Below are 27,865 nucleotides of genomic sequence, written 5' to 3' on the forward strand. Positions count from 1 at the left end.
TATCACCAAACAAAATGTATTTATCGTGACAGGTATACTTGTAGCATTGCTTGGACTGTAAAATAAAACTGCTACACAAGCATATTTATTTTTTAAAGCTTCATTGAACTGAAATTTTTATGTTTTTGTATGAATTTAATTAACATGAATTTGATTGGCTTTGGTCTACATCATTTCATTTAAAACAAGATTAATATAGTAGTATGCAACAATTAATAAAACTGATTAAACAACAATTCTCTTATTATGCCACAGTTATAACTGCTATGAAGTAAAGAAACCTTTAGAAACCCACAACCAGTGTGACATCAGTGCAACCTTAATTACAATGACATTAGATTATATGCATGTTAAATGCTTCCAATTTTCTCACAGAAATATTTTAAAAGAGGATCAAGACACTCATCATAAAGACAAACAACACCATCAGAGAAGCACACACAGAAGAAGCCTTGGATACCTTCACTGGGTCTTTGACCCACTTATCTGTGAATAGGGAAAATAATGAAATGTAATGTATTCATGACAGAAATATTATGTTGCTGATTAATTAAAAAAAATAAATACATGAAATGTTCACCTGTGTTTCCTTCTGACAACATTAGAGGACCCATGGATATGGAAGAACTGTCGTGGAAGTCCAGAGACCTGCGCTTTCTCCAGTGCTGCCCAGAGTTACAGTTCTACAGAAGAAAAAGACAAAATCCAGCTTTTTAAGTCCCAATTGAATATCAATGAATAGAATATATAACATAATTGAGAGCACAACGTCTCCAGAAGAGGACAACAAAAGCAAGTATTGTGGCATCCTTGACATTAAACCTTACCACTATGGGCTATGGTGATGATGATATTTTCCTGTCTGTATTTATATTATTGTTTGATCAACAGAGGTTTTTCAGAGGCAGAACCATAAAACTTTACATTTACAGCCAGCCATTGTAAGCGTCATATCTCACCGGAGAGCAATGTTTGCTTGACAGAAGGCAAAGGTGAACAGCACAGTGCAGGTAAAGCTTAGTGGAGTTTGCAGTGAAGATAAACATCCTGAAGGAGAAATGGCTGGATGTCGAGACGCCGTTCTGCAACAGCTCAACTGTGTCATCATTTGGATTGGGACACCTGAGAATATCAATAATGATCATCAAATCAAATTTTATGAAGACATTGTATAACAAAGTCACCCCTGTACTTTAATACTGAAATACTAAAAGACCCAGAATCCCTAAATCTATGTGCAGATCAAAAGGTATTTTTTTACAGTGACATTAGGACACTAGAAAATAAGCATTTAGTCACTCTTGAACGATGAGATCCCAGCGGAGACTGTAATCAGGGTCATTCACAGGTGTAGCCCAACATGTGTCTATCACCAGGGCAAACTGTCGACTGTCAACCCCCTCAACGCGAACTTCCACATGCATCTCCTGGTTGAGCTCCGCATCCACACTACCAGTGAAGGGCAGGGTAAACTCATCGTCCTGATATGGAATCATCCGAACACGATATCTGCCTTCACCCGCTGGAAGGCTCTTGTGCACAATGCTGTTAAAATGAAGGTTAGATCTGTGTTAAGAGTTACCACGTTTTGTTATTTATGTTTCTGCTTAGAGAATTAGTTCACACACATACACAAAATCTTGATTTACTGAAAATGTTGACATCTGCACTAGCTCTATGGTCGTATATCTGAAATGTGTATTGACTCAAACCTCTCCAGTGAGCTGATTTCCATATTCATGGAAAGAGTTTGTGTTTGGGGGTAAGCACAGCTGAAAGAAAGCTTCAGAACCTTCTCTCTGCTGATGAGGCCTTCTGTCTTTGGTGTTCCCAGAATGAAGTTATCATAGATGAAGTGGGTGCCATTGGCCTAAAATGTAACATTTTGTAATTCAGCCTAATTGAATTTAAGATATGAGAGTAATATTAGTATTTACATCCCCCATCATTTGCATCTGCCAAGTAGTTGTCAACAGCTTAAGTTACAGATTGATTCATCAGTAAGAGTATGAATAGATTATACACAGTGAGTCCTACCACAAGGTTTGTACCACAGATGTGTTCATCGTAATCAAAATTAAATTCCACTCTGCCATTGCGCACTGTTCCTTTACAGCTGGGATCATTGAGATGTAAGATATCAGCTGAAAAACCAGCCTCAAAGAGCTGACAGCGAGATACAGACATGGAACCAGAGCTGCTTTCACAGGTTTCTGAAAAATCTGAAAAAAAAATATCAAATCCAAACAATGAATTATTCTGAAAATGTAATTAAAAGGAAAAAAAAGGTTAAACAATACCAACCAAAAGAGTCTGTATGTTTTCTGTAATGGTTCCTGTTACATAAACAGCCATAAACACCATTTTTTTCCCCACAGTGTTCATCCTCAGAGCAGCTGAGCTCAGAACAGGGCTCTGTCACACCTAAGAGAAGCACAGATACATGAAATACAACACAAAAAGGCTTGAGTCATGTGAACAGATGCGTAGCTAAACATTTTGAGCCTCTTACTGTTTATTGCTCTATATCCCTTAACGTAATACATATTTTTATACAATATATATGCATAGAACATACTGAATATATGTTGTGATGAAAGCAATCTTAAAGTTAAAATACACCTTTAGTTTTAATAATTTAAACTGTTTTTTTTTCAGCAAAAAACATCTCAGGTTACGCACATGACCACGGTTACCTGAGAATAGGGAAGGATACACTGTATCCTCTAGAGGGAGCTATGGGAACACCTCCAGCATGACTGGTGTCTGAAGCATGAATGAAAAAATGACAATGAACTTGACATTGGCAGTCGGAAGCCTATGGAACTCTAAGAGTAGAGGTCTCAGCATAATGACTCTTTAAACCAATAGGAGACCTAGCTACACTCAACGCCAGAGACAGGTAGTGAGGCTCAAATAGAAAGTGCCTACAAACACCGGATACCACCAAAGACAGAGCTCTAACCAGTCTGGTTTCAGAAGTGGACATTCAACCAAGACTGCCTTGCTTTCTGCATCGTCAGTGTTGGTGTTGTATCAGACACTTGCACTAAACATTAGGCTATATGAAAAACAAGCTCAAATGAGGAGATCTGTGTTTTGTCTGTATATAGAACAGCCACATCTGAGGCAAGTGTATCACATTATACACTCTCATCAACATTTACAGCTTATATTAAGTTAATTGTTGCTATATTGGTGCTTAGTTAAAGCGTTATCCACAGGACATTTTTCTGGTCTTCAAACAACACTAGTTTATTAGTAAATAATTCACAAAATAAGGAGAGGCTTAAAACAGAAACAAAAATAAAAAATTATGTGAATTACTTAAATTTTGCAGCATAGAATCTTTCAAATACGTCCATAAGTTTTACACACCAGTCTGTCATTGTGGCGACATTTCCACAACCTGAAACGTGATGGTAAGTGAAACCAACTGTGATTGGTTGTTTGATATGTCGGTCAAATGACCTCATGGGCGGGCCTTGACCAATGAAAGCTGCCATGAATTCCAGACCTTCAGACATGAGTCGAGACTATCAGGACAAGCTTTAAAGGTTAAAAAAGAGCACCCCTTCGATACTTCTATTCTTCTGAAAGGGAATGCTGCCCTACTCTATGCATTTCAGAAGGTCTTTGCTTAAATCTATCAGGGTATTGGAATCCCTGCTTGTTAAGGCTTATCTAGTGTCCAGTATCATATCAATGCTAGACCTGCCATGGTGTAAGTGGGATTTATACTTCGCCTGGCTCCACTTTGTGACCCTCCTCTGACTGTGTGTGCACTTTCCCAATTAGTCAAGGCTTTTATACTTGTCGCATTCACCGTCGTACAATTCTTTGAAACAACAGGGGGTAATGAGGAGTAATTGTCCTCTAAAACCATTGGGAATTACCAGTGAGAAGTCATTTGTTTTTCCACACCCCATCTCTCTGCCCTGAGACTGCTTCAACTCAAGACATGTAGTATGCCTCCATGCCTTCATTTCTCCATACCAAAGCAATGGGTCGGTGGTCATCATCAGCGTATCAACGATACATTAGGCCTGCAACCCAGGATGTTAAATTAGCGCAAAGGCCTTGAGCAGCTCGCTATAATAATAATAATGATAATAATAAATGTAATAAATAAAAAAAACTCTGCATCTCGTAGTATTCACAATACCATAAGGGGCACGTTACTCTCCTACCCCTCATGCCAAGGGACATTCTCAGGGGTATGCTGCTTTGTTCTTGTGGTTCTCCCGGTGAACACCACTGCTGCATATCTGGGGTCAGCTGTTAGTCCCTCGAAAAAAAAAAGGGGCTGCTGTCTTTTCCCGCTGGAGTGAACACCCTTTGCTGCTATAACTGCAGGGGCCTGCGGTTCTATCCCTCAGCGAGGGAAGGACTCCACACAGAAAAAAAAGAAAAAAAAGGGGCTGCTGTTTTCTCCCGCTGGAGTGAACAACCTTTGCTGCCTTAACTGCCTTCCCTCAGCGAGGGACGAACACCCCGCAGAGAAAGAGAAAAAAGGGCTGTTTTTTTCCCCCGCTGAAGTGAACACCCTTTGCTGCTATAACTGCAGGGGCATGCGTTCAATCCCTCTTGCATAAATTTAAATGTAATGTACTGGAATATTTTACATTGTGATCTCTGCTGTGTGGTGGAAAAATTCATTTAACATTGCTTCTGTATGCCTATATATGCATGTGTTTTCTTAGAATTGCTGTGGGGTTCAGAAGGGCGACACCTGGGGAGAAAACAGATGTCTGAGAATGACCCTGAGAGGGTCATTGGGTCATATAGTGGAGGGACAAGGCCTGATGATGACCTGAAGGGGTCACCTAAGTCCTAAATGTGTGAGAAACAAACCACAGAGAGTGTGTTTTATGTTATTCATGGAAAGTTACTGCTGCTAAGACTTTGTAACCTTGAAGCAGCAAAGGGATATAAGGTGGAGGACTGCCCTCTTTCTGGGTCGGTTTCACTCTGCAGGAACTCAGTGTTGCTGTATGACTGTCTGACCTTCTTTGCAAAGAATAAAAGCTTCCTTTTTAATTTTCCCTGAGAATGAGTCTGTCTCTTATGCTGATGAGAATTGATTTAAATTTTTGCCACGACAGCTGTTATCCATGCTTTGCAGCATGGGTGGGCCAGGAGTTCTTGTCCATAACTTAACCATACTGCCAATCCAAACTGTATGCTAACTAGTGCTGTCAAACAATTAATCACATCCATGTGTGTGTACTGTGTATATTTATTAAGTACTATATATATAATTACACACACATGCACCTATTTAAGGAAATGTTTATATTTATATATTAAATGCATTTATATATAAAATAAATTATAAAAATATAAATATATAGATGTAAATAAAAATCTATATTGCATGTGTGTGTATTTAAATATACATAATAAATATACACAGTACACATACACTCACCGGCCACTTTATTAGGTACACCTGTTCAACTGCTTGGTAACACAAATAGCTGATCAGCCAATCATGGCAGTAACTCAATGTATTTATGCATCTAGATGCGGTGAAGAAGACTCAAGGAGGAAGTGAGGAAGTTCAAACCGAGCATCAGACTGGGGAAGAAAGGGGATTTAAGTGACTTTGAATGTGGAATGGTTGTTGGTGTCAGATGGGCTGGTCTGAGTATTTCAGAAACTGCTGATCTACTGGGATTTTCACGCACAGCCATCTCTAGGGTTTACAGAGAATGGTCTGAAAAAGGGAAAATATCAAATGAGCAGCAGTTGTGTGGACGAAAATGCCTTGTTTGATGTCAGAGGAGAATGGGCAGACTTGTTAGAGATGATAGAAAGGCAACAGTAACTCAAATAACCATTCGTTACAACCAAGGTATGTAGAATACCATCTCTGAACACACAACACATTGAACCCTGAAGCAGATGGGCTACAGCAGCAGAAGACCACACTGGGTGCTGCTCCTGTCAGCTAAGAACAGGAAACATAGGCTACAGTTCACACAGGCTCACCAAAAGTGGACAACAGAGGATTTGAAAAATGTTTCTTGGTCTGATGAGTCCCAATTTCTGCTGCGACTTTCAGATGGTAGGGTCAGAATTTGGTGTAAAGAATAGGGATCCATCCTTTCGTGTCTCAAATGTTCAGGCTGGTGGTGGTTGTGTAATAATGTGGGGGACATTTTCTTTGCAAACTTTGGGCCCCTTTGTACCAACTGAGCATAATTTAAATGCCACAGTCTACCTGAGTATTGTTACTGACCACGTCCATTCCTTTATGACTACAGTGAACCCATCCTCTGATGGCTACTTCCAGCAGGATAATGCACCATGTCACAAAGCTCAAATCATCTCAAACTGGTTTCTTGAACATAATTCACTTTACTCAAATGGCCTCCACAGTCACCAGATCTCAATCCAACAGAGCACCTTTGGGATGTGGTGGAACGGGAGATTCACATCATGGATGTGCAGCCGACAAATCTGCAGCAACTGTGTGATGCCAATATGGACCAAAGGGGGGAGGAAGGCTTCCAACACCTTGTTGAATCTATACCATGAAGAATTAAGGCAGTTCTCAAGGCAAAAGGGGGTCCAACCTGGTACTAGCTTGGTGTACCTAATGGGCTAGTTGCACAAGATGGCGCCGGTGAGCTTCAGCGACGCGAGTGTGTGCATACTTATTTCCGGTCTTGCAACGCTCGCATTGACTGTAAGGGAAACTTACATACGAAACTTGGCTAGATGTATATAATTAATGATATTCAAATTTAACAGCCGATAGTGGTATATCAAAAACATGGGGAAACATCCTCCCTACATTTTGCGTACCTCTGTGTGGAAATTCATCAAGATACAACGCGGAGATTGCTTTATTCTTCTGTTGATTATGCGGATCAGCGTCAGGTCAGGTCCACGGGGATTTCTTCTTTCAAACACAAACCACTCAAATATGCAATACTTTTCATTTTCGAAGAGCTGGTTTTGTTCTGACTGTTATGTAAGATCAATGTTTCTGACTGTCAAACAAGACGCACAGAGATTTCTGATAAAGCATGTTATTAACTTTATTTGATAACATAATTTATAACTAACTGTACAATTAAACGTAATATAATTATGGTAGGTTTGCCTTAAATAAAAGATCGCTGTTTGCATTCATGTGTGTTTTTATCTATGTTTATTTGTTTTGTGAAAGATCTGCAGCATAAATCATTATCTGTCTATGAGCAGCCATGTATATTGTTATTCTTTTGCATTAATTAGATTAAACAGATATTAAAATTTGTCACGTATTTTTTACTGTGTAAAATAATAAAATATGTTGTGAAAATAACGATGAAACCGACTGATGTATGTGTACAATTGAGAAATGGATACTTCTGAAGATAAATCGCAGCCCACGTCTCACGAGGTAAATATTTCATAAAAAAAATAAAATAATGCAAACATTTTCGAGAAATAAGTAATTTGTACATTCACATATTTGGTAAGATAAAAATACATTATGTAGCTGTGTATACAAACCATGAGTTCAACTTTCATCTCGTGAACAGTAGGGAACATAGTGTATTTAATTCATTCACCAGACCCAAACATACACAATCTCAAATCCACTGGCTCAGTTAACATTTATAGTATAGAAATAATAGCAGTGTATATCTTATTTGCATTTGAAGTGATATTATACATCCTGTAAACATATAGAAGGTAATATTTGGACTTCTCCGGTTCTCTGCACTGACGTTTAGCACAACCGGAAATATCTACGCACACACTCGCAAGACCGGAAATCCAAGATGGCGGAGATATGCAACTAGCCCATAGAGGTAATAAACTGTCCAGTGAGTGTATATATATTATGTAAACAAAAACATATTTTTGATTAATCGTGATTAATCGTTTCACAGCACTAATGCTAACTGTCGTTATTTTTGATGGGAGTGGTCCTGACAGAAATTACATTTGCTATGGATTGACTACATGCATGTGTACTTGCAGGTTGAACAGAAAAATTTTGAGAGTTTATGTGATTAAAATGCATACCCAAAGAGATGCTAATGGATATTCATTAAGTAAGAAAGACAATACTGTACCGGTGGTTGTGATGGATGTTGATGGTGTTGCTGCTGTTGGTGTTGCTGTTACTGTTGTTTTTGGTGTTTCTGTTGTTGTAGGTTTTATTGTTGTTTTTGGCGTTGTAGTTATTGTTTTAGTTGTTTTTGGTAGTGGTGTTGTTGTTGATGCTGTTACTGTTGAAATTGTTGTTTTCCTTGTAGTTGCTGTTGTTGTAACAGTAGGTAGTGGTGTTGTTTTTTCTTTTGTTGTAGGCGTTGTTGTTACTGTTGAAATTGTTGTTTTCCTTGTAGTTGCTGTTGTTGTAGCAGTAGGTAATGGTGTTGGTTTTTCTGTTGTTGTAGGTGTTGTTGCTGTTGTTGTTACTGTTGAAATTGTTGTTCTCATTGTAGTTGCTGTTGTTGTAGCAGTAGGTAGTGGTGGTGGTTTTTCTGTTGTTGTAGGTGTTGTTGTTACTGTTGAAATTGTTGTTTTCCTTGTAGTTGCTGTTGTTGTAGCAGTAGGTAGTGGTGGTGGTTTTTCTGTTGTTGTAGGTGTTGTTGCTGTTGTTGTTACTGTTGAAATTGTTGTTTTCCTTGTAGTTGCTGATGTTGTAGCAGTAGGTAGTGGTGGGGTTTTTTCTGTTGTTGTAGGTGTTGTTGTTACTGTTGAAATTGTTGTTTTCCTTGTAGTTGCTGTTGTTGTAGCAGTAGGTAGTGGTGGTGGTTTTTCTGTTGTTGTAGGTGTTGTTGCTGTTGTTGTTACTGTTGAAATTGTTGTTTTACTTGTAGTTGCTGTTGTTGTAGCAGTAGGTAATGGTGTTGGTTTTTCTGTTGTTGTAGATGTTGTTACTGTTGAAATTGTTCTCGTTGTAGTTGCTGTTGTTGTAGCAGTAGGTAGTGGTGGTGGTTTTTCTGTTGTTGTAGGTGCTGTTGTTGTTACTGTTGAAATTGTTGGTGTTCTTGTAGTTGCTGTTGTTGTAGCAGGTAATGGTAGTGTTTTGGTTGTAGCTGTTGTTATTGCTAATGTCGTTTTTTGTTTTGTTTTTGTTGTTGCCGTTGTTCTTGTAATTGCTGTTGGTGGTGTTGTTCTTGGTGTTGTTGCTGATGCTGTTTTTGTAGTTGTTTTGGTTGTTGTTGTTGTTGTTGCTGTTGTTAAAGAGACTGCACTAAGTCTTTTGATACCAAGAAAAACTGTATTAACAATATCAACTGAATAATAAATAAGCTAATAAATAAGAGTTAATACTCACTTGCACAATAAACTCCGCAAAACATTGGTCTGACAAATTCATAAACATAGTAATTTCCTGGACAGGCTTTGACTTGTATAGGGTGGGATGTGTAACCACAGCAGCCATTCCATGAGGAAACACAGACATGACGGGTGACCACTCCATCTTGTAGCTGTGGATGAGAGCCACTGAGCCAAAACGGCTCTTCAGTGCCACACATGTTTTGATTAACACAGGATTCTGGCATCTGAGCATTTTGACCCCTGATAAGCAGCCTGTACCAGCCATTCCACTTCACATTATAATCACACATTCCATAGTAATGAGAATTGCTGGTTGATCTCCGTGGCTCATCCAGAGTGGTATAGTTGTAGCAGGGGTCAACATTTGGGGTAGTGAAAAGAACTATTATGAAAAAGTACAAAGAGAGCATTAATGAATCCAAGATAATAGTATGAATACAATAATAAAACTGATGATAAGCATGTAAAATATAAAGATGTATGAATATACCTGCACAATATGTAGGAGCTGGGATTGAAAGATTTGGCCTAGTAAATTTGTAGACATAATAATTTCCAGGACAAGCTTTGACTTGGATTGGGTCAGATCTGTAGTAACTTTCCTGATCGTAGTAAGAGCCATAAACTTCACGAGTAACAACTCCATCTTCTATCTGAGGATGAGCTCCACCAAGCCAAAGAGCGGCAAAACCTCCACACATCATGTAAGACACACACCATTCAGGCATCTGAGCACTCAAACCATTAATGAAGAGTCGATACCAGCCATCCCAGTTAACACGAGTGTCATCGTGTTCACACATGTATCCGTCTTGATGCCAGTAGTTGACTGTACTTCTCCAGTTATTGTTGAGAATGTTGTAGTTATTGCACGGGTCATAATCTGTGAGTGATGAAATCAAATTCTTATCTAAAACTAGATTTCTAAACCATTCATACTAGAGATAAAACCCGATCTATATTTTTTTTTTTGTGCCCCTGATGCAATCCAAGCAATTGAATATTCAGTATATGTTGATATATGGAGCTTATAATATGATAAAACTAATTTAATTTATATTATGTACATTTGAATTCTTAATAAGTGTCATTAAACAGAACAATATTATGTGGCATTTAACATAGTTCTGAATTATTTTCTGAACTTGAAAATTAAACATTTTAAACAACTGAATAATTTTATAGACATCTATTTTTAAACAGCAACTTTTTTTTGTTCTGAAATTTTAGACTGCAAATACACAGTTAAAAAAAAAAAAAACTTCAAGTTTTCAAGATGAAGAGGAAATTCGGAACATCAAATTCAATATTCAAAAATTAAATATGCAGAAATTCAGATCATATAGAAAGTAGGTCAGAGTTCATCCAAAGGGACGAGTAGATGATCTCTGAAAAGTCAAATGAAGCATAGTTTTAAGATCTACCTGTTCATGAATCACCCAGAGGTAGCCTAAGTTATTCTTAAACATGTATAGTTTATATAAATATATTTTAGGTTAGCACTCTCTGGTCTCTGGTGTTTGAAAGTATATTTGGTGTTAAAGTGATTAGCATGCCACCGTGTCTACACAGAATGCGAGCAAAAGCAAAAAAAAAAAAAAGACAGTAAAGCCCATTGATTATAATCAGTAATATTTCCTACACTAGATGTGGCGCGGCAAAACACTTCCGGTCTAGACACGGTGTAAGTGTAATACATAAGTTATTAATGCATTCCATGATCGGAATCCATGCTGAAGTCTGTAAACTGTGTTTTGAGCAGAAGGCATCGTGAATAATCATTACAGTATAACCATTCATTTCTGCTTTATATAATGCATATAACATATATAATATATATATATATATATATATATATATATATATATATATATACGTACACACACACACACACACACACACACACTCACCTAAAGGATTATTATAATTCATTCATTATATTTTATATAGCGCTTTTCTAGGCACTCAAAGCGCTTTACATAGATCGGGGGTATCTCCTCATCCACCACTAGTGTGCAGCATCCACCTGGATGATGATGCGACGGCAGCCATAGTGCGCCAGAACGCCCACCACACACCAGCTTACTGGGATTGATATAGGGATTGTTAGGAGGCCATGATGGTCAGAGGCCAATGGGCAAATTTAGCCAGGATGCCGAGGTCACACCTTTACTCTTTTTGAAAGACATCCAGGGATTTTTACTGACCACAGAGAGTCAGGACCTCGGTTTAACGTCTCATCCGAAGGACGGTGCTTGTTGACAGTATAGTGGCCCCATCACTACACTGGGGCGCTAGGACCCACACAGACCACAGGGTGAGCACCCCCTGCTGGCCTCACTAGCACCTCTTCCAGCAGCAACCTAGTTTTCTCAGGAGGTCTCCCATCCAGGTACTGACCAGGCTCAGCCCTGCTTAGCTTCAGTGGGAAACCGGTCTTGGGCTCCAGGGTGATATGGCTGCCGGCTATTATTCCTATTATTAGGAACACCTGTTCAATTTCTCATTAATGCAAATTATCTAATTAACCAATCACATGGCAGTTGCTTCAATGCATTTAGGGGTGTGGTCCTGTTCAAGACAATCTCCTGAACTCCAAACTGAATGTCAGAATGGGAAAGAGAGGTGATGTAAGCAATTTTGAGCGTGGCATGGTTGTTGATGCCGGTCTGAGGATTTCACATTCTGCTCAGTTACTGGGATTTTCGCACACAACCATTTCAAGGGTTTACAAAGATATGTGTGAAAAGGGAAAAACATCCAGTATGTGGCAGTCCTGTGGGTGAAAATGCCTTGTTGATGCTAGAGGTCAGAGGAGAATGGGCCGACTGATTCAAGCTGATAGAAGAGTAACTTTGACTGAAATAACCACTCGTTACAACCGAGGTATGCAGCAAAGCATTTGTGAAGCCACAACACGCACAACCTTGAGACGGATGGGCTACAACAGCAGAATGAGATTAATGCATTAATGAGAAATTTAACAGGTGTTCCTAATAATCCTTTAGGTGAGTGTATATACATACATACATATATATGTATATATGTGTGTATATATATGTATATATATATGTAAATTAAAATGTAATTTTAATTTAAAATATATATATACATATACACACGCACACGCACACACACATATACATACACACAAACACACACATATATATATATATATATATATATATATATATATATATATATATATATATATATATATATATATATATATATATATATATATAAATATTATAGTTTGTCTGGATTTATTTTAATTTTATTATTCAAACCTACATGCTATGCTAAATAAATGCAGGAATTCCCTCATTATAAACTTGAAAGCTGCGAGAATTATTTAAACCCTGCGATATAGCTACAAACAGTCCCCCACCAAAATTTAGGACCTGATTAAATATAGGCCTAACTCTGTTATAAATCTGATATAAATCAGAGGTTTGTCAAATAAAATTCTTTTTTTTTTAGGCTCGAAAATTGCTGTTTTAAAACTGTATGGCATTTCCATGTTGTTCATGACCTTACAGACCCTAAAAGCAACTGATGCAAGCTATAATCACCTAAACTGCTCCTTTAACTCTCACTTCTGTAATCACTTGCCGGATCCCTTATCCCGCTTTGTTCCGGGACCTCACAATTTACAAATTAGGCACTGCTTGTAGTCCTCTGTAACAGTGTCCAGAATAGATTATTTTTTATTTCAATAATAAAATCGTTATATAGGCTCATTTGTAGTGTTTAGTATCATCGCGCTTACTAAAAAAAAAAAAAAAAGTGTATCTGCACTTGTCGCACAGATCGCTAACATATTTCTTCTTGAACACAATTCTGTATATTCATATAGTAGTTGTCAAAATGAATGTATACAGCAAGTGTTTTATAACAGATACTAGCCGAAGGAGTGTGTTCAGCAAGGAGCACTATTCACTGGATGACATCGACCCGTCTTATTTGCTCAGTCTCCACACATTCAGAATGTTTTTTTTTTTTTTTTTTTAGTTATACTTTGGTGTTAAGTTATTCTGCATGGATCTGTGTATGCAGTCTTTTGGCATCTCCCTGTGGTCTTGCTGGGTATAGTAGGTTAACTTGTGCTTATTTGTTAAAGTTACTGTATACGTATTTAAGGTTTATGTACTTTTAAGTAGCTACTTTTAAGTTGTAAAATATCTGTTGTGACATTTTTACTAACTGATTTGGAAAGAAGGGGGGCCGTGAAGTAAAATAGGTTGAGAATTCTTATTTTTAAAAACCGTGTATTTGCACTCTAATATTTCAGAGCAAAACATTCGCTGTTTGAAAATATATTTCAATATAATATATTTAAGTCTACCATAAAATATATTCAGTTGTGTTAAATGTAAAATGTTTAATAATAAAGTAAAAAAAAAAATCTAATTCAGAACTATGTTAAATGCCACACAATATTCAGTTTTGTTAAAAGACACAATAGAAATTCAGTTAGTTTTGTCATATTATAAGCTCCATAATGTCAACTTTCACTGCCAAAAAAGTTATTTTATATATATATATATATATATATATATATATATATATATATATATATATATATATATATATATATTTTTTTTTTTTTTTAAATATTGATTTATATAACAACAATTGTTTATACAATAATTAATATAGACTATTCTGAGCAACAAATTTACATTTACGTACTCAATGTGATACTGGATCCAGTGATTACATTTGGGCTTATAGTGGAAACTGGCATTGAAATGGTGTTGACATCTGAAAACAAAAGAAACTATGACATGGCAGAAATGATTTTAAAAGACGTTACTAAAAGGTGGAAAAAAGCATGGTACCTGTGCAGTAGCCTGAACACCAGAATTGTGGATCCACAAGTTCATATACATAGTAATTTCCAGGACATGCTTTCACTCTGATGGGTTTTGATTTGTATACACAGCTGCCACTTAAAGAAGCTTCTGTTTGGACCTCCCTGACCACCACTCCATCCTCTATCCGAGGGTGAAGACCGCTGAGCGACAGACTCATGAATGCATTACATCTGTATGAACCAACACAGGTCTCTGGCATTCGGATGTCCATTCCATAGTAGAAAAGCCGGTACCAGCCGTTCCAAAGGAAAGATTCTTCCCAAATGAATTCTCCACTTTCATTGTTGGCTCTCCAGGGGCGATCCAGTGACTCATAGTCGTAGCAGGGATCACTGCTGATGTTTTGGAAAGCAACTGGCATAGACGAAATAGAGTCATTTACAAAAGTACTGTTAAGATACTGTATTGTAATTAGGAATTCAGAAAACTATATGCTTAATTTGAATGGTATTGGTATATGTTAATTGTAATTTTTAGCAATTATATTCTAACTGGTTTTGTGCAGACACGTCTTTCAAACCCTTCAGAAAAGAAAAAAAAAAAAACAGGAGAAAAGAGTTATTAAAAGTTCTAAAGGAACAAAAACTTTTACAGGTCCACACATTATATATAATGTCACATGCTACTCAATCTACAGCTTTGACAACTTTCCTAAAGTTGTTTCCACATTCATTGCTATGTTATTCATATGTGGTATGTGGGTGAAGTCAAAACAGTAGACGACAGAAGGAGAATCTGGTTAATGAGCTGCATGTCAGTAATTAAAACTGATTAAAACATACAACAAAACAATTTAATTAACAAACCAGTAGTCTAAACCAGTATTTATATTTTACAATTAATTTTATCAGAACAGAAAAAATAAATGGTAACACTTTACTTGAAGGGGTGTGCATAAGACTGACATGACACCATCATAATCATGACATAACACGTCATGAATATGAAGGAGGTTTTATACATGTTTATGACAAATGTCATGAAGTGTCATTCGCTCAATTATGACATTTCTAATGCAAACATTACATTGTTTGAGATGTCTTTGTTATGACAACTTGACTTTACTAAGACAACACACCCTGTCATAAATATGTCATAAACATGACATAGCAGATTAATTATCAAACACTTAGCTTTATGGGTTAACATTTCATTAAACTGTCATGTGGTTGGTTTTGACATATAATGTAACATTTTAATGACAAATTAAATTTGTACGACTGTAGTTGAGGTCAAGAAAAACATTCATGACACAGTTAAAATGGCCTCATGACAGCCAATGTCAAAACCAATCACATGACAGTTTAATGTAATGTTAACCCATAAAGCTAGTGGTTTCTTAAAGGGATAGTTCGCCCAAAAATGAAAATTCTGTTCTCATTTACTCACCCTCAAGTTGTTTCAAACCTGTATGAGTTTCTTATTTCTGCTGAACACAAAAGAAGATATTTTGAAAAATGTCGGTAACCAAACAGTTGATGGACCCCATAGACTTCCATAGTATTTTTTTTTCCCTAATATCTTCTTTTGTGTTCAGCAGAAAAAAAGAAAAATCATACAGGTTTGAAACAACTTGAGGGTGAGTAAATGATGACAGAATTTTCATTTTTTGGCGAACTATCCCTTTAAGTTTGATAGTTAATCTGCTATGTCATGTTTATGACATATTTATGACAATTTATGTTGTCTTGGTAATGTCAAGTTGTAATGACAAAGACACTGACAGGTTATGATGTATTGGTTTATGTCAAGTTGTCATATCAAAGACATCTCAAACAATTTCATATTTGCATTAAAAATGTCATAATTGAGCGAATGACACTTAATGACAGTTGTCATAAACATGCATAAGACCTCCTTCACATTTATGACATCTGTCATGTCATGATTATGATGGTGTCATGTCAGTCTTATGCACACCCCTTCAAGTAAAGTGTTACCAAATAAATTCCCAGTGAAAAAAAATTAAACTGCACCTGCACAGTATGAAGGCATGTAATTTGGCACATTTGGTTTGACAAGTTTGTAGATGTAATAATTTCCAAGACAAGCTTTGACTTGTATGGACTCAGATGTGTAGCCGCCACACTGAAAAGAACCTGTATAACTCCCAAACACTTCACGGGTCACCACTCCATCCTCTATTCTTGGATGAGAACCATTGAGATACAGTCCAAGATCACCGCCACATCCAACACGACTCACACACCACTCAGACATCTGGGCACTTTTTCCATTCAGATACAGACGGTACCAGCCTCTCCATTCAACAAGACTGTCATTATGTCCAGAGGTGTCAGATGGACTTTGTCGTATGTCTCTCCAATATTCATCAAGAGTGGTATAATTATAGCATGGATCAGAGCTGGAAGGTGTAGATTCTGTGAAAATAATGTAAAAAAAAACAAAAGACAATTGTGTGGTGATATATACTCATTCTCTGAGGCAAATATATGAGATAACAATGTTGGAAAAGTGGAAGACTGAGAATAGTTTAGGCAAGGCAAGTTTATTTATATAGTACATTTTATACACAGTGGTAATTCAAATTGCTTTACATAAAATAAAATAAAATAAAATAACAAGTATATAAAAATAATCAAAACAATAAAACAAGGAATATAAGAACTCTGAAAATGATTAAAAATTTTATTTAAAAGGTTTAAATGAATTTAAAACAGTTATGAATAGAATTATACGTTAAACATCATTATACATTAAATACAGTGCAATCAGTTCAGAAGTAGCAAAGGGCTCATTCAATAAATGCACAGCTAAACAGACGAGTTTTGAGTCTGCATTTAAATATGACTTGTTTTAGCACATCTGATCTCTTCTGGAAGCTGATTCCAACTGCGGGCGGCATAATAACTAAAGGAGGACTCCCCTTGTTTTGTGTGAACCCTTGGTATTTCTAACTGACTCGATCCTAATGATCTGAGTGCTCTGTTAAGCTTATATTCAGTGAGCATATCTGCAATATATTTCGGTCCTAGGTCATTTAGTGACTTATATACGAGTAAAAGTACTTTAAAATAAATCCTAAATGTAACTGGAAGCCAGTGTAAGGACCTGAGGACTGGTGTGATATGCTCAGATTTTCTGGCCCTGCTGGGGATGAAGGCATGAACAAGTTTCTCCAAGTTTTGACTGGAAACATCTAATTCTTGCAATGTTTTTTAAATGATAGTATGCTGATTTAGTTATTGCTTTGACATGACTACTGAAACTAAGGTCTGTCTCCAGAATCACACCTAGATTCCTGACTATGCATTCACCTTGAAAACAACTTCTTTGTTTCCAAATGCAATGACTTCAGGTTTCTCTTTGTTTAACTGAAGAAAGTTATGGCACATCCAATTACTAATTTCATCAATACATTGGCAGAGGGAGTCAATTGGGCTGTAGTAATTTGGAGATAAGGCTAGGTAAATCTGTGTACAGTATCATCAGCATAGCTGTGATAAGCAATTTGGTTCTCTCTCATTATTTGACTTAGTGGGAGCATATACAGGCTAAACAAGAGCGGTGCAAGAATTAAGCCTTGTGGGACTCCGCATGTCATGGACGTCCACTTAGACTTATCCTCTCCTCTCCCTTCTAAGTATGACCTGAACCATTTAAGTACCATCCCAGAAAGCCCGACCCCGTTTTCTAGTCTCTCTAGTAATATGTTATGATCAAACGCAGCACCGAGATCTAGTCATACCAGCACTGATATTTTACAAGAGTCAGAATTTAAGTGAATATAATTTATTAAATTAATGAGCGCTGTCTCTCTGCTGTAATGCGGTCAGAAACCAGATTGAAAATTTAAACCAGGTATCCATTTGAGTTATTTGTTGAGCTGATTTGTTCAGACTACCTTTTCAATAATCTTGCCTATAAAAGGAAGATTTGAAATTGGTCTATAGTTGCTCAAAATGGTGTTATCAAGATTGTTCTTTTTTCAGAAGGGGCTTAACAACTGCAGTTTTCAGGGAGTTTGGAAATGTCCTAGAAAGAAGTGAGGTGTTCACCACTTCTAAGAGATCTGCCTCAAAACAGTAAAGCACCCTGTTAAACAAATACGTTGGAAGTGTGTCAAGATTGCAGGTTGAAGATTTCAGGTACTGCACTATTTCTTCCAAAATGTTTCTATCAATTGCTTCAAAAGCAAACAGTGTCTTCTTTTTGATATTGCAGTCGAATCTGTCTGACCTCTGCATGACTTGATGATGTGCTAATCGCCTTCCTGATATTAATGATCTACTCGGAAAAGAATGAAGCAAACTCATTGCATTTACTGTCAGAGAGCAATTTACTGGGAATCTGACTTGGAGGGTTTGTCAGTCTCTCTCAACAGTAACAAAGAAAAGTTGTGTGTTGTTTAAGTTACTGTTTATAAGGTTTGAGAAGAAACTCTGTCTGCAAAAATGCTTGGTGTTAAAGATATAGCCTCAATTAAGAGCACACTAGTGTTCTCGTTAATTCAGATCTAGATTCAATGGTAGCAGAGATCAATATATTAAAGAAAATACAGAAGTGACCAGACAGCGCTATGCCCTTTATAACAATGGATGAAATGTTTACAGCCCTACTGATGATTAAATCTAAAATGTGTCCTTGACTCTGTGTTGATCCAAGCACATGCTGAATCATGTCTAAAACAGTTATAATTTCTTTTTGTTGTTTTGTTTTCTGCATTATCTATATGAATATTAAAATCCCCTGCAATAGCAAAACAGTCCAACTCTGAGGAAATTATTGATAACATTTCTGTGAACTCTTCTACAAACAAAGGCTGGGGAGTATTTTGGTGGCCTGTAAATAAGGATAAACAGAATGCGTGGAGCACCTTTCAGCAAATGACCAAATGACACTTGCTAACACTGATAGACTAGTCTCATTTGTTTTTGATTCACCTACAGCAGATGGAGGGTTTGGGCCCTGGCATTGTGGCAGCGGTCAGAGGGCTCTCACAGGAGGAGGAGGATGTTCTAGGCACACAGGCTTTGGTGGTTGGGGGGCCCACCATTTTTAGTTGATATCTGGGGGCTTGCAGCGAGTAAGTGGTAAAGTTTGGTCCCAGCAGACACCCAGCATTAGATAAAATGATTACATTTGCAACTAAATATATCTTTTTAACCCCTTCTTAATCCCACTCCCTGAAATGAGTGTTATCTTGTTCACACAAGTACATTACAACTGTAAATGGCAAAATAACATATTTCACTGTATTATGACACTGTCTTCACAAAGATGTGTCTAGAGTCATGAAATAATTGTCCAGTCATCAACTATATATTTATCCTGCTGTTATAGGTTTAAGACTTTTAAATGCAGGCTACACAAATCCATAATAGTCAGTAGCCTAAGGTAAAAAAAATAAAAATAAAAAAAGGCCTGCACTGACAGCAGAAAATAGAAGGTAGTAGCCTAACTATTTGGGTGGTACATTATTATACAATGTCATTAATCAATATATTAAGATAAACTGTAAGGTCTGTATAAGTAGCCATGTCTTTGCCATTGTCTCTTGTCATGTATTGACGTATGTACATGCTTTTGGTGAGTCAAGACTGTTGGATTTTGGATTGGACCTTATTAATAAACTACATTTTTGTTCATCTACGCTTGCCTTCGGTGGACTACTCATTACATAGCCCTTGCTATTTAAATTACTTATATAGCCTTTAGACAATAATGAGCAATAATAATTCACCACACTGCATAGGATGATGCAATGACAAATTCAAGCGCACAGCTAAATATTTATTAATTTGTTTAGTTATATCATTTATAGTTTGAATAAGAGAACAGCACCATTAAACTTGGGTAATTAAAAACAAAAATAAGTTTTATTCATTACATCTAGATTGGATTTTTATTTATTTATTTATTCAGCAAACGGTCAGACTAGAATATCAACACAGTAGAGAACAATGAACGAAATGGTTTGACAAAAATGTAATAATTAAAAGAGTAATGTTAAGCTAAAACATGTAAATATGATATCTGGATCAGTGTCAGATGAGTCGTCAGATACTAAGCTGAACCATGACGCAACTTATCATCAGACTCCATCACTCATGACATGTAGTGTTTCTAATACCTACATTCCATAAATACATTCCTTTTTTAGTCATTTTTACTTAATTTATGAAACTGAAACTGCTAAATCAGTGAGTGAAAGTCGTTGCTTAGAAATGTACAATGTTAAAACATAAGCGGCAAGTAATCGACAACGCGAAAATACGTGCATTCAATAGTGGGTCAATTTCACCCACCGGCGCTTATACAATACTCATACTCAACGAAGAGACATGAGAGAGATATCTATAGAAAGCTTGACATGTCTACTTTTAAACTAAACAAGTGCTGCCGAAAACAGATATTCTGTGATAAAGTAATCCTTATGAAAACAACAAAATATATTTATATTGAAAATATAAATTAAAATATGCTATAGGCATAATATATGAAAATATTGACATTTTGCATATTAATCCATGTAGCCAACCCCCCTAAAATAGGCTACCACTTTTAATGCTTCAATGCAAAGTAAACCACAATTTCTTTTGAATAATATAACGCATAATATAATATAAATAATACTGCACACCTTTTAAATGTGTCAAATCCAAAATATGGTTTAATACCATGTAGATTAGAGAAAATAATATCACAGGTTCACATTATCATAGGCACAGGCTTGACATTTATCCTGCTTGAATTCATTCTAAGAAATGCACATAACTTCATAAGTACCAGACTTCCGTCTGTGGATATTAAATATAAAATATTTTAACTACAGTGTTTTTCTTTCATTTTCCCTGACTGAAGCCATCAAATGTAACACATCAGTGAGGCAAAACTGACGTCTATTAGCGAAAATGTGCTTTGATGCGCTTGTTTGATAACTTGTGGTTAAAGCGCCACTCAGCGGTCAAAGGCTGCAAATGCACTTTATACCGCCGCCGCCGCGGTACGTGCGGCGGTAAAAAGGGCCTTTTGGATGTCTACTTAGTGTAGGTATAAATGCCCTGTTTTTAATCTGTTTTTATCTAAATAATTTTTACAAAGATTGAATTGGAAATGACATAATATTAGTAAAAGTAAATGACTGGGAGACTTGAATGTTTTATTTTAAATCTGCTATGTACATTTGAAAAACAGCCGGTGGTGGTTCTAATGTTAAATTGACAATATACTTGACTCTTAAATTACTACAGTGGTAAAGTCACTGGATGAGTATTTAACATCTTAAAATTCAGGCCTGAACTATATCCATATATGGGTAATGGGAAAAATGTTGGCATTCAGGTTTATCGCTGTTAGTTTGTGGCTGGGGAACGTAGACAAATGGTTTTGTTTTGGGGGTTTATCGCTGCTCTCCCTGCTCTTATCCATGCTAGGCTGCATGGATGGGCCGGGAGTTCTTGTCAGAACAGAACCATGCTGCCAGCCCATACTGTATCCTAATTGGCATTCATCTTTTCGTCAGTTGTCCTTACAGATATTACTTGTGAAATGAATTGACATCATGCATGTGTAATAGTGGGATGAACAGAAAAATTAATGTAATTAAAAATATATGTCCAATAAGATGCTCATAAGAGTTTATGAAGCAAGAAAGACAATACTTTACCAGTGGTTGTGACTGTTGGAGTAATGGATGCTGTCGCTGTTGTTGTTGTTGTTCTTCTTCTTGGTGTTGATGCTGTTGTCAGAGAGGCTGCACTAAGCCTTGTGACATCTGATATCAGGAAAATGTTTTCAATATAAATGTAAATAAAACAAAGGTAAATGACTGAAATACACATTAGTATATTACCTGCACAGTAAGCTCCACAGAATATTGGCCTGACAAACTCATAAACATAGTAATTTCCTGGACAGGCTTTGACTTGTATAGGGAGAGATCTGTAAGAACAGCAGCCACTCCACCCGGAGCCACAGACCTGACGGGTGACCACCCCATCTTCCAGTCGCGGATGAGAGCCATTGAGCCACATTGGGATGTAAGTGCCACACATGTATTGATTTACACATGATTCTGGCATCTGGGCATTCTGACCATTGTAGAACAGCCTGTACCAACCCTGGAAGTTATCACACCTTCTATAGTTACTATCATAGGGATTGTCTGTTGCTCTCCAAGTCTCATTCAGACTGTTATAGTTGTAGCAAGGGTCAACTCTTGGGGTGGTGAAACGTACTATTATGAAAAAAAATAAAAAATAGAGAACATAGAGAACATTATATACAGCAGATTAATTTATTCAGGAGAATAATGTGAAAACCTGCAATAATTCACAATAAAGCCCTGTTCACACCAATAATCCCATCAAAGCTGTGGTGTGGACTCCGTTATTCTTTAATACTGAGAACGATTTTTAGAACTATATTTTCAGCATTATCTTCCTTGGTGGGAAAGTACATTAAGCATACAAATAAAAGTAATAGGGTATATAAAAAAAATAATATACCTGAACAATATGTAGGAGATGGGATTGAAAGAGGTGGTCTGGTAAATTTGTAGACATAATAGTTTCCAGGACAAGCTTTGACTTGGATTGGGTCAGATCTGTAGTAACTGCACTCCTCATAATGAGAGCCATAAATGTCACGAGTAACAACTCCATCTTCTAGTCGAGGATGAGAACCAGCAAGCCACAGAGAACTAAAACCTCCACATGCCAAGTAAGACACACACCATTCAGGCATCTGAGCACTCAATCTATTAAGGAAGAGTCGATACCAGCCATCCCAGTTAACACCTGTGTCATCATAATCAGCATTGAGTCCATTCATATGCCCGTAATCAAGTATGTTTCTCCAGTTGTCATTGAGTGTGTTGTAATTAATGCATGGGTCATAATCTAAAAGTGAGAGATGACAAGATCAAAACAAACAATGCATCTTTAATGAAGAAGTTCATGAGAGCAAATCTGAACAGGTCAAGCATAAAGATCACGAGATTCCTAAACCACATATACTTAATAGTACTGAGTAATAGTGATGATACATGTTTAGATGCAAAAGGTATGATTTTCAATTTCAATGCAAAAATTAAATTGGAATTTTACCTGTAAGTTTTTATAATTTGTAATACCACACATTTATTAATTTATAAAGACTGATTAACAACTTACTCAAAGGGTTGTTGGTTCTAGTGGTTATAGCTGGACGTATAGTGGTAATCGGCTGTGAAATGGTGCTAATATCTGAAAAAAGATAATTCATCATATGACTGAAATCAGTACTAGTTTAAAAGATTTCAAAAGTGGTAAAAAAAAAAAAAAAGAGGAAAAAGCACAGTACTTGTACAGTATCCTGCACACCACTTGTCTGGCTTCACAAGTTCATAGACATAGTAATTTCCTGGACATGCTTTAACTCTGATTGGTCTTGTTTTGTAACTACAGCATTGAGTCCCGTAGGTCCCTCCACAGACCTCTCGGATCACCACTCCATCCTCAATCCGAGGTTGAGGACCGTTCAGCCACAGGGTGATCTGTGTGTTACATCTGTATGAACTAACACAAGTCTCTGGCAACTGGATGTTCATTCCATGGTATAAAAGCCGGTACCAGCCGTTCCAGGAGAAAGAATAATCACAAATGTGATCTTCACTTTCATTGTTGGCTCTCCAGGGACGATCCAGAGACTTATAGTTGTAGCAGGGATCACTGCTGATGTCTTGGAAAGCAACTGTTATGGAGTTTGCAAAAGTAATGTTAACACACTGTAATTACATTGAAAACAATTTAGAGTATTCTAAGACATATTATAAAAATGGTTCATTTCATGATTTTAAGCAATTATATTGTAGTGTGCAGTCTGACCAAAATGAGGTATATCTGGCCAACAGAATGGGCCAGATATACCCTTGGTTGGGATTACTCTGATTGGTTTGGTTGCTTTAGCTATGGTATGGATTTTAAATATGCCCAAGAGGACTTTGTGGTATTACCATATGGTCACATACTGTTATGTCTCATCTGTTTGTTTGACAAATGGAGATTTGTGAAATCAGTGACATCCTGCGCATACATGTGTATTATGTGTTCAGTGTTCGTAGACTCATTGTGTTTCTTTACAAATTCACATCATTACAAAGACAGCATTTTAATAACATTTTTGTCTGTATGCCTATATATAGTCCTTTACTGAATTTGTTTCTTGTCAGTTCAGTGTGAACACATACATTAAGTAAGCTATGCATTTGTGATATTGAATGTTTGGTTTAAATTTGTGAGATATCAGAGATTAAGGGAGTGCTATAAAATAATAATGGGTTATAAAGGGCCTGCACAACACTGACTTTTTGATTCAGACCAGGGATGGAAATTAGCATCCGCCACCAGCCTAATGCGGGTGGTTTTGTGTTGTGGCGGGTAAACTTGCTTCACCTACCAGCCACCATGGTGGGTAAACCCGGTCGGTGGACAAAAAAGTTAATTTCCATCCCTGGTGTGTGTACAAAACGCAATAAAGTGTAATATCATACGAAGCAGCTCTGTGGAGAAAGGCGGTGTAAACCGGGCTCAAAACGGCGGTGTTGTTCCCAGTACAGTGTTTGCAGCTGAAGTTAGTGCCGCTGGTGGAGTGATATATTTGTTGGTTATTTACAGTACGTTTTATAGCACGTGCTCATGATATACAAGATCGCGTGAAGAGTTGAATTTGTTATCGTGCACAAATTTCCGCATACTGTCACGTCTCTGTCAAACCCCGGTAAGTTCATTTTCCTCCAGCATTCTACAATGTTTTAGATTATATGAACAGTTTGTGTTTATCTTGTTTTTAACGGCATAATAAGCAAACTAACAAACAGTATTATCGGTCGCGTGTCTAATAACTGCTGTCCGGGGGATGCATTTTATTTCCAGTCTTCAAGTACTTTTTCACAAGTTAGCTCTGGGGCTAGTAAGTCAACCCTCTACATTGCGAGTAAATGACTCGCATATGCGACTAAATCTTCCTTCTGGCTACTAAATGATGTCTAATATTAGCCAATAGCTAATAAATTCTCTGATTTTACTCGCCAATGTGCCGTCGCTTTCTCTCACACTCACATAGAGAAAGAGAGAGAGAGAGGGGATTGACGTGCTACATTTAAACAATATTATTTGTTGTATTTTCCTGTCAAAATAACAGCGTTCCTATGGAAGACTTCAGCTTTTAAGAACAGCTGTGTTTTCTGGTAGTGGGTGGAGTTAATGCGCGAACGGCAATCTCATTGGCTGGCGGTCACCTATTATCGTCCCTGTTTTGATTTCAGCAAATCAGTTTGAGCGAACACACAAAACCTGATTAATATTCATGAATCCAGCAGCTCATTAATCCTTAGTAATCTTTGGTGTGTTTTATAGTTTTTATTAGTAGGAATCGTATTATTATCTTATCAGTATTTTTGTCCGAGGTTTCTTATAGTGATACAGTGTTGAACAGGGGACTTTTCCCCACGTGTTTCCTCAACCACAAAAAAAAATTTTTTTTGAAAAATTTCACTGAGACTTAAAATTAAATAAACTGCTTAAGTATTGTAGATCTTGTAGTATAAATTTTCACATGCAGTTACACATTGTCGGTTAAAAACAAGAAAGTGGCTTGTAAAAACATTGAGTGGCTGGTAGATTTTGAAATCCATCAGCCACATTGGTTTCCATCCCTGATTCAGACTGTTTAAAGATGTTAAATTTCCTAACACATAGAGCATTTACTCTTTATATTGACTTTACCTGCACAATACATTGGCTTGGGGATTGATGTATTGGGTTTGACAAGTTCATAGACGTAATAATCTCCAGGACAAGCTTTGACTCGAATGGAGTTGGACTTGTAGCTGCCACAAGAGGAAGACGACCACAACCACCACCAAGCATTTGTTCCCACCACTTCACGGGTCACCACTCCATCCTCAAGTCTTGGATGAGAACCACTGAGAGACAATCCAGTTTCACCACCACAATGTGTAGTACTCACACACCACTCAGACATTTGAGCACTTTGTCCTCTCAGATACAGCCGATACCAGCCTCTCCATTCAACAAGAATGTCATTACCTGAAGGGTTGTAATAGTTTGGCTGTATGTCTCTCCAGTACTCATCAAGAATCGTATAATTATAGCATGGATCAAAGCTAGAAGTTGTAGAACCTGATGCAAAAAAAAAAAAGAAAAAAAAGTTATGATCATTGTGTGATTATTCTTCAGAATACAGACAGCGAACACACTTAACACTACATTACAGGTAAACCTGGTTCTGTATGACAGGGAAAGTGTGGACTGAGGATAAACTGACAGCAATTACTACAAATGTATCATTTACCCTCCTCTCTCACTAATTACCACCTAGATCATTAGTGAGCATTTTCCAGAAAGCACAGCTACATTTGCTTTCACCTTATTTATTGCTGAAAGTAGCATACTTCTACAGTATAAAGACCCATAAAATGTAAAGTCTTATAAATTCAAAATGCATTGTTATTACAAGGAGTGTATATATTTATCATACATATCTCTAGATAATGCTCAAATGAAAAAAAAATACATTTTGCTGATTTGTTTATTCTAGCTAGTTTTTTTTTTATTTTTATTAAAGCTGCTTTGAAAGTCATTTGCATAAAGCCTGAAATGAACTGACAACATAAACTGGTTAAAAAAAGTCTAATCTTTTAAAACCCTGAATTAGTATTTCTTTGAAATTATTGCTGCACACCCATTTTAGCTGGGGGGGGGTAATTTGATTAAAACATTATGCCTATCTTTCTCTTTTTGGTTTTCAGATCCTGTTGTTCCTGCTCTGATCACCAGGGGTGAGATGGTGTTACTGTTCTGCTCTCAATCACCTGTCAATCACACCTGTAACTCCGCCCATTTTACTTGTTCATTATTATCATCTTTTTAAATTCTACGCCAGATATGTGTAGTCATACAGGTTTGCTCTCTCCTGTTTGACATCGGACATTTCTGTTAAGGAAATTAATGTCATCTTACATCTGAGTCTGGATTTCAAAAGCACGTTTTCAGCATCATCTTCACGGTCATAATTTTTCTAGTGGAAATTTGTTTCTGCCTTTATTTCATAGTTGTAAAATATATCTTAGCAATAACAACATATAAATGGCTGTGTAAAAAAAATTACAAAAACAAAAAAGAATAATAATTAAGTGCCAATTGTAATAGTAAAATATGAATAAAAATGAATAAGAGCAACTGTTGATTGAGAAATAAAATACAAAACCTCTATACAAATCAAAGAAGCTAATTTTGCTACAGTGATGACCTACACTATATGATGCTCAGTTAAAACTTTATATTATCTCTTAATATGACAAACAGTCCATACTAAAAGTTCATACAGGAATTACAGCTTTAATTTGATCGGTTTACCCTTTATGTATATCAACCTGACATCTGAGAAGCTTTAATTAAGAAAGTAAAACAGGCTGTCACTGTATGAATTATTCCTTTTTAATGAAAAGCAAGGATGGAACAAAAGAAAGATTAGACAGAATGGCAAAACATTATAAACATGTTTGTCCATGGATCATTTCACCTGTTAAATACATAAGCATAATGATTTAATGTTGTCCATTGATTCAGTTATCTACAGATCTATTCTGATGCAAATGACATAAAACGCTCACCATTGATCAACAACAGCAGCAGTGATGCACACAGTGAGATCAGAAACCTCAT

General features: G+C 36.7%; 1 protein-coding gene across 1 annotated transcript; it reads right to left on the reverse strand.

The window, feature by feature from the left end:
- On the reverse strand, positions 1-27,865 carry LOC132130526 (uncharacterized). Its single transcript, XM_059542286.1, has 19 exons — positions 27,814-27,865; positions 27,699-27,722; positions 25,904-26,320; positions 23,481-23,870; positions 23,312-23,383; positions 22,646-23,038; positions 21,991-22,374; positions 14,139-14,528; positions 9,785-10,204; positions 9,286-9,676; positions 8,823-9,185; positions 8,236-8,768; positions 2,305-2,424; positions 2,038-2,222; positions 1,713-1,870; positions 1,300-1,545; positions 960-1,122; positions 581-683; positions 1-486 (listed from the first exon to the last, which is right to left on the reverse strand). Exons 1-19 carry the CDS (start codon positions 27,863-27,865, stop codon positions 383-385), a joined length of 4,908 nt encoding a protein of 1,635 aa, XP_059398269.1. The 3' UTR covers positions 1-382.

The sequence above is a fragment of the Carassius carassius genome, chromosome 1 (genome assembly GCF_963082965.1).
Source record: "Carassius carassius chromosome 1, fCarCar2.1, whole genome shotgun sequence".
NCBI classification, from domain to species: domain Eukaryota; kingdom Metazoa; phylum Chordata; class Actinopteri; order Cypriniformes; family Cyprinidae; genus Carassius; species Carassius carassius.

Coding starts and splice junctions, on each gene's coding strand:
- LOC132130526 (XM_059542286.1), bottom strand. CDS start 27,865: ATGAGGTTTCTGATCTCACTGTGTGCATCACTGCTGCTGTTGTTGATC. Junction 26,321..27,698: donor AATGATCCATGGACAAACAT/GTTTATAATGTT, acceptor TTTTTGCATCAG/GTTCTACAACTTCTAGCTTT. Junction 9,677..9,784: donor AGCTCCTACATATTGTGCAG/GTATATTCATAC, acceptor TTTTCATAATAG/TTCTTTTCACTACCCCAAAT.